Source organism: Sinocyclocheilus rhinocerous, unplaced genomic scaffold (assembly GCF_001515625.1).
Source record: "Sinocyclocheilus rhinocerous isolate Xijiao unplaced genomic scaffold, SAMN03320098_v1.1 scaffold541, whole genome shotgun sequence".
Lineage (NCBI taxonomy): Eukaryota > Metazoa > Chordata > Actinopteri > Cypriniformes > Cyprinidae > Sinocyclocheilus > Sinocyclocheilus rhinocerous.
The window spans coordinates 1,348,777-1,356,078 of NW_015658519.1; the positions used below are offsets into that span (position 1 = coordinate 1,348,777).

Sequence of the window (7,302 nt, forward strand, 5' to 3'; positions counted from 1 at the left end):
GGCGGCAGCAACAATACTACAGCGAGAATAAAAGTTACGCCTTCTTTCTTTGCGTGAACATTTGGGCGGTGTTATGCAAATCTTCCCACATCGTGACGTAGATATGTGAGGGCGTTAGAACGAGCCGTTTTAGGTAGGTGTGGTTGACTCTTAAATTTTAAAAAGAATATCTCTTTGGATTTGAGACTTTAGTATTTGCAACTTTAAAGATCTTCTTTATGCACCAAGAGCTTGTAACACTCCAAAGAGAAAGGAAAAATTGAAATCGCATCATATGACATTTTTTTTTCTTTGTGACATGATGCTTCCATTTTGTTTCATATCTTTAAATGTAATTAAATAAAATGGCTTACCTGTATTCAAGGGTCCACCGGGTCCACCTGGACCTCCAGGGCCATCAGGACGAGTAATTGGTCTCAATGGAGTAAGTTTATCTTCTTATCAGATTTGCAGCATATGGAAATTAAATTGAGCATCAAAGTGTGCTTTAACCTAAAATGCAATTTTCACAAAAGTCATGAAATGATTCTGCTCTAAAGACAGTTTTCCCAGTTCCTCCTAGACCACACTGCAAAATACCAGTAAGTTAATGAGTGAAATTCTCTCATTGGTGGTTTGGCTTTGGGTGTGGCGCATGTCCTTCTGGCTCAGCTCCTCCCCCTAATACACTAGCCCCGCCTACTTTGCTTTCTAAGGTGCTTCTGGATTGGGTTCATGGTCTTAAAAACAGCATAGAACAGGTTTAATTTGAAAACAGATCTAAATTAAATTTTTCTAAAGGGAATGTTTTATTTATTTTTATATCTGAATAATGCCTGCGTTTTGCTGTTATTTACAAATTCAGGAGTGTCTGTCCATGGTTTTTAACCCAGTATCTCATCTCATCTGAGGCGCTCTCCTAAGCTCACCAAAGCATGTTGCATGAGCTCTAACATTTGTTGGGCTCAGCAGTGAATTCATGGTATAATGGGATTTTCCATGGTGTGTACATTTTAAAATGCCACACTAACAAAACCGTTCACTCCTGAATATGCTGACATTAGCCGGCATGGATTCATATTCTTTTTAATATTTCATATCAGACAATATTTTCATCATCACTTCTGTTCTGTCCAAAATGTTTTCTAAATTTATACAAAAAATGTTTGTCTTACAGGTCAACAACAACAATTCACAACAAGGTATATGTAGCAGATCTAAAATATAGCACTCTTTTCAACTATGTTTTATAATATTTTATATTTCATGATATTTTCCCCACTGAAACAGGCAATGGAAGAGCATCATTAGGAGTCAAAGGGGACAAGGGTGATGTGGGAAGTCCTGGGTTGCCAGGAACTGCAGGTATAATAAAAAATGCCTTATTTTTGGAAATTACCTATAATCCTGTGCATTGTATTTGTATATAACTGATTAAATTACCGAATTTAATGTTGGTTTTTAAGGTTCTTAATGGTTTTGCTCCACCCATATTTAAGGAGTACATAAATCAAATAACAGGAAGGAACACGGGTACAAAGAGTGATTGTTATATACCACTGATAAGAAGTACTGTTAGTCAGTTTTCTTTTGCCTTTAGAGGAACCCATGAATGCAATAGACTCCTGTCAGAATGAAAAGATGTTAAAAAGTCATTGTGGTTTATCTAAAAAATTAAAAATCTAATAAAAATGGGTTGTCAAATCAAAATTGTGAACATTTATAGGGATTTTAGTAATAAAATGTTGTACTAATGTATTGATTTTTTTTCATCAACCTGCCCTGGGACTACAGATTAAAATGGATCACTCTGGCTACATCTGGCACATTTCACATTGATTTTTATGTATTATTAATTTTACTAGTCCCTGAATGAATGAATGAATGAATATAAACATAAACAAAATAGCATTAAGTGTCTATATGGCACTGACAGACAGTCCAATGACTAGACCTCAACAATGATCTTTGTTTTCTTTCTTCACAGTGCCTTTGTTTCCTCATGGTTATGTGGTAAGCACTTGTTCAGTATCTCACATATCATTGAAAAATATCTTAAGCATTTGTATAGATTCTTTAAGCACACTTAAAACTTAAAATGGACAAAAATTTGCACACACTCTTCTGTGTAATGGTGCATTCATTACCATAATTACTACATGACAACTGTGACATTATACTTAGTCCTCTGACTTACATGTATGCATTTTTATACTAAATTAATGGCAAAATAAATCTGTGTAATTTATTGGAAATATTAAATAGAAACATTATGAGATAGCTACTTAACTACTTTTTATTGCTGCAGCCGCTTCTGGGTTGAGTGTTTTGCATGACAATGCAGCAGTCAGGAGGTACTAAATTCAGAGTTTACAAGTTGTAATTACGAGGATGTGAATGCTTTTTACTAGTCAGAATCTTATATTTATGTTCCAACAAGCCGTGAATGCATCTTATGTGACAGGGTTTTCAAACTGTTGTCTTGAGACCCTCAGGGGACTACAAGGGCTTTCACTGAGAAAAATAGCATGAAAAAAGTTTAAATAGATAATGATGATGATGATGATAACAAAATGAGTTCAGATGTATCAAATTTGACATTACTGAGTATTACTGAGTGATCAAAACAGCTACAGTTTATTTTTGTTCATGTTATAGTTGACATTGCTGTTGTTGACAATGTTGAGTGTTTGCCTCTAAGGGTGCTAAAGGTGATAATGGCCACAAGGGGCAAAATGGAGAAAAAGGGGATCCAGGTTTGCCTGGCCCACCAGGGCTGCCTGGGAGGACAGGCATTGTGGTAAGTCATCTGAAAAAATACATAAACTGAGACTATCCTTCTTATGATACAGTACATTTTATTAAGTGAAAGTGTGTCCTTTCACATTCCAGCCCCAATGTGACGCTTTGTGTTTTAGGGACCGAAAGGTGACTCTATTGTTGGTCCTCCTGGGGACACTGGTCCCCCGGGCCCTCCAGGACTGCCTGGCTATGGAATTTCAGGACCACAAGGGCCACCAGGACCTCCTGGACCACCAGGCACTCCATCCGCATATGGCTCTGGTAACAACAAATACCTTCTTTATCATGACTGCAAAAAGAGAACTTTTGCAAGCTTTAAATGCCCGAGCGCATTCTTAAACAGATTTTCTCCAGAGTCATTTTGAGTGACTTTATCAGGGCTTAAAACTTCTTGTCAACAACTTAATAATGCACCAAAATTCTATTTTACTTGTTTCTGTCTCAGCTGCGAGTCTCCCTGGACCTCAAGGTCCTCCAGGGCCGCCTGGTGCTCCTGGCCATGGAAACCCCGTAAGTCAAATGGCACGAAACTCAGTGAGCTCATAAAAGATTAAATGCTCCTTGCATTTTTTTTATTTGTCTAGATTATGACTGCTTACTTTGCCTTCCCAGGTGAGAACATATAAAAACAGTCAGACCTTGATAAGAGAGACCAGTCAGGCTGCAGAAGGGACTCTGGCATATGTTATAGACAAGAGTGAACTGTATATCAGGGTACGAGGGGGCTGGAAGAAAGTTGAGGTATCTACTCTTTACATTTCCATTAAAAACAAAAGTAAATAGAGCAACTTTGCTCTTTGTTGTCTGCTTATTCAAATGTTTTCTGATGTGTAACTGTGTTGTTAGCTAGGAGAGCTAATCCCAGTTCCTCAAGACAGTTCCTCATCTGCTTTGTCACAAGGCCTGAGCAGACCCAGCGACCGCAGTGTACCTAGAGTTCATAGCCAGGTGTGTTATGCGTCATACATATACAGTAGTCTGGGGATGTACCGATATTCAAATTTTGGGAGATACCGATAAACCGATAATTATTACACAGATAACTAATACACAGCTGATATTTTAAAATCAGTCATTTTAAATGTTACAAGTGAGTTTAGGCATCACAACAGTTTAATATACAGTATAAAGAAAATTGTCATTTTAAGATCAGTGTTATTTTAGTATAATTTATATATTATTATAGCATTAATAAATGTTTTGAATTAGCTCGTATTTTTATATTTTGAGTTTTATTCTAATTTTGGTTTCTTGGTCATTTTGTTTTGCTATTTTGTCATTTTTATTAGGTTTTTATTCTATTTAGCTTTAAATCATTTCATTTTTTTTCATCTAATATTTATATTTCAACTTGTTTTTAATAGTTTTAATTTTAGTTAATAATAAACATTCTGTTTGAGATTGGCTAAAGATTAAATGTATTGTTTTTAAATTAGATTTTTAAGTTAACTTTAAGGAAATTAGTATAGTAAGGTTAATCAAAATGAGTATGAACAATTAAATATCGGATATCGTACTGATAAATTACAAAATATCTAATCTATATCTAACAATAGCCTCGTGGCAGTGCGCCGGCATGTAGTGCCGTTGTACTTTGAGCTTCCCCTGTTAGAATTGCGACTCGCAGACCTTTCCTAATCCTACCCCCCCCCCCCTCTCCCACTTGTACACTTATCGTCCTATCTAAATAAAGGCATAAAAACACCAAAAATAAATAAATAAAAATTATACAAAATATCTAATATGGGCCGATAACTGATATGGTACCGATATCCCCAGTATGGTCTTAGAATCTTTGCTTGTCTGCTACCATTTATCAAACCAAGAGAACTGTTACAGTATTCTAGAATCAAATTGTAATTTCATTTATAATGTTGTATACTGTATCTTAATGTCTGATGTGAATATCTAATGTTTATGTCAGGAGTTGAAGAGCTTCCTGCCAGACCATGTTTTTCTACAGAATGCGCACTCAATGCCAGCGGTAAGGGTTGCTTAACCTTGTTGCTTCCTAAATAATTGATATGAAAAGGTGAGCACTTTGACGTGATCTTTGACCTTTGAACTTCTCAGTTGCACCTGGTGGCACTCAATGCCCCGTTCACAGGGAACATGCATGGAATCCGAGGGGCAGATTATCAGTGTTACCAGCAAGCCCGTGCCAGGGGCCTGACATCCACTTACAGAGCTTTCCTCTCCTCTCACCTACAAGACCTTTCCAGCATCGTCAAGAAAGGGGACCGCTTCGGCCTGCCAGTGGTGAACCTCAAAGTATGTAAAGGAGCATGCTTGCAACAGTAGATTTTTAGCAGTAGAACAGTAGAACAGTAGATTAGAGAAGTGTTTTTGATCAGTGTGCTCTCATTACATGCAGTTTGCCTAAGTTTAGCTGTCTAAATTTAGTTTCTTGTGTTTCCTCTCTAGGGAGATGTGCTTTTCGGCAGCTGGATGGCTATGTTCTCTGGCGACGGGGCTGTTTTTGATCCACTTACACCGATTTATTCCTTTGATGGACGAAATGTCATGACAGATCAAGCTTGGTAAACAGCTTTTTCCTTTTGCTTTTCTCAGACGTGTCTATTAAATTAATTTGTCTGCTAACACTTTGAGTAAGGTTCTATATGCTACAATATTTAATATATTAGGTATATATCAATGAACAATTAAAGAATATGTTACAGCATATATTAATCTTAGTCACCCAATATTCAGAAAATTAAGCACTAGGTAAAAAACAAAAACAAAGTCACATTGGTGTATAAGTCACATTTTATTGTCACATTCAGAAATAATGTAAAATAGCAGTAAATAAAACAAAAGATATACAAATATTACAAACACTAAACATGTATTTAAGTCACATCTTATGCTTACATTCAGAAATAATGTAAAATACTTGTAAATTAAACAAAATGTACCCAATATTATAAACATATATTTGTCACATTTTATAATTACACTCAGAAACAATGCAAAATATCAGTAAATAAAACTAAATGTATACAAACATTATAAACACTATAAACATTTATTTAAGTCACATTTTATTATTACATTCAGAAATAATGTAAAATACTAGTAAGTACAACAAAAACGTACAGTATATGAACATTATAATCGGCCAATCAGTGTTTTATTTACTGCTGCGGACTGTTTTTTTTAGACACTAATTAAAAAATGTAACTTATATTCTGAAAAATATACATATCTACATTTCTACATATATTTTAACCTTTCAAGTTATCTAAATTAATATTATTTCTTATATTATGAACAAACATGAATTAATAAATTGTATGTTACTATGGCTCACGGCTTCAGAAACTGAAAAAATGTGACTTATATTCTGAAAAATATAAATTTCTACATTTCTGCATATATTTTAACCTTCAAGTTATTTAAATTAATATTATTTCTTATATTATGAACAAAACTTGAATAATAAATGGTATGTTATTATGACTCAAGGCCTCAGAAACTGGTGTGGCATGGCTCGAATACCGCGGGCATCCGAATGACAACTAGCTACTGTGAGGCCTGGCGGACGGGTGACATGGCGGTGACGGGACAGGCGTCTCTTCTGCAGACCGGCAGACTGCTGGGGCAGCACACGCGTAACTGCTCAAACCACTTCATTGTGCTTTGCATTGAGAACAGCTACATCCAGAACCCTGGAAGGAACTAGAAAGCTGACAATTTTAACGTAAAGTAATGCAGATGTAGGGAGCAGCAGTAGCTGGACTGCTGGGGGAAATATTCAATCTACTCTTTTATTAGGGAGAGAGCTCCTGTGAGAAGTTACAAGCCAGGGGAAATGGCACTGCAATCATTTTTTCACTTTTTCTCTGAGCATGATGTAAATAATGCATGTATAAATCACCCACTGATACTGTTCAATCAACGACCCACCGACTTCTATTAGAATACCAAAGAATACCTCAGCCAGATATCAACAAGCAAGAGTAGATCTATTGTATGAATTCACCGCATTACTCTGTGCCTTCTCAGATGACATTAACCCTCCTCACAATGACTAATACAGAGTTTATGTGTGTGTGTGTGTGTTTAATGTATTAACTACAAATTTGAAACCACAAACGTTGATAGATAAAAGATGCTTATTTTTAATCAGATTAAATGCCAATATTTAGACATCAGTATTTGGATATTCTATATTCATATGAGGGAGTTTTGGAAGTTGTTTAAATGCACTGTATTAACAATTTCTTGTTTTGTTTTCTTTTTCACACCCACAAAGTTCCTTTTTGTGAACTTGCATTTAAACTAGTATTTAAGAGAGGCAACAAGTCTAATTTATAATGTAAAAGCAGATAAAACTAAAAAAGTACATACTTTAAATGGCATAAGCGTTGTTTATCTTTTAGTATAAAACAATAATAGAGAATTCCCCTTTTCTTTTTCATATTTGAATGGTTCTCGGTGAATAAATGTTTTGTTTTATAAGTGTGCTTGTCTTTTTTTATTGTGGTTTAGAACAATACACACACACACACACACACA

The 7,302-nt window shown here is 35.4% G+C and overlaps 1 protein-coding gene across 3 annotated transcripts in view; it reads left to right on the forward strand.

Annotated features, from left to right (window-relative positions):
• LOC107722600 (collagen alpha-1(XVIII) chain-like) overlaps window positions 1-6,481 on the forward strand; it is a 44,460-nt gene extending 37,979 nt beyond the window's left edge. For 2 of the 3 annotated variants that reach the window (XM_016531028.1, XM_016531026.1), the window contains 14 exons: window positions 365-424; window positions 540-581; window positions 1,157-1,181; window positions 1,270-1,344; window positions 1,967-1,992; window positions 2,681-2,779; window positions 2,898-3,042; window positions 3,227-3,291; window positions 3,394-3,522; window positions 3,628-3,729; window positions 4,706-4,765; window positions 4,855-5,052; window positions 5,206-5,321; window positions 6,250-6,481. In XM_016531028.1, the coding sequence (XP_016386514.1) occupies window positions 365-424; window positions 540-581; window positions 1,157-1,181; window positions 1,270-1,344; window positions 1,967-1,992; window positions 2,681-2,779; window positions 2,898-3,042; window positions 3,227-3,291; window positions 3,394-3,522; window positions 3,628-3,729; window positions 4,706-4,765; window positions 4,855-5,052; window positions 5,206-5,321; window positions 6,250-6,466 (1,359 nt within the window). In that variant the 3' untranslated portion in view covers window positions 6,467-6,481. The remainder of the gene's footprint in view (window positions 1-364; window positions 425-539; window positions 582-1,156; window positions 1,182-1,269; window positions 1,345-1,966; window positions 1,993-2,680; window positions 2,780-2,897; window positions 3,043-3,226; window positions 3,292-3,393; window positions 3,523-3,627; window positions 3,730-4,705; window positions 4,766-4,854; window positions 5,053-5,205; window positions 5,322-6,249) is intronic. The other variant, XM_016531027.1, reaches the window with a different exon arrangement.
• Window positions 6,482-7,302: the final 821 nt, after the last annotated feature.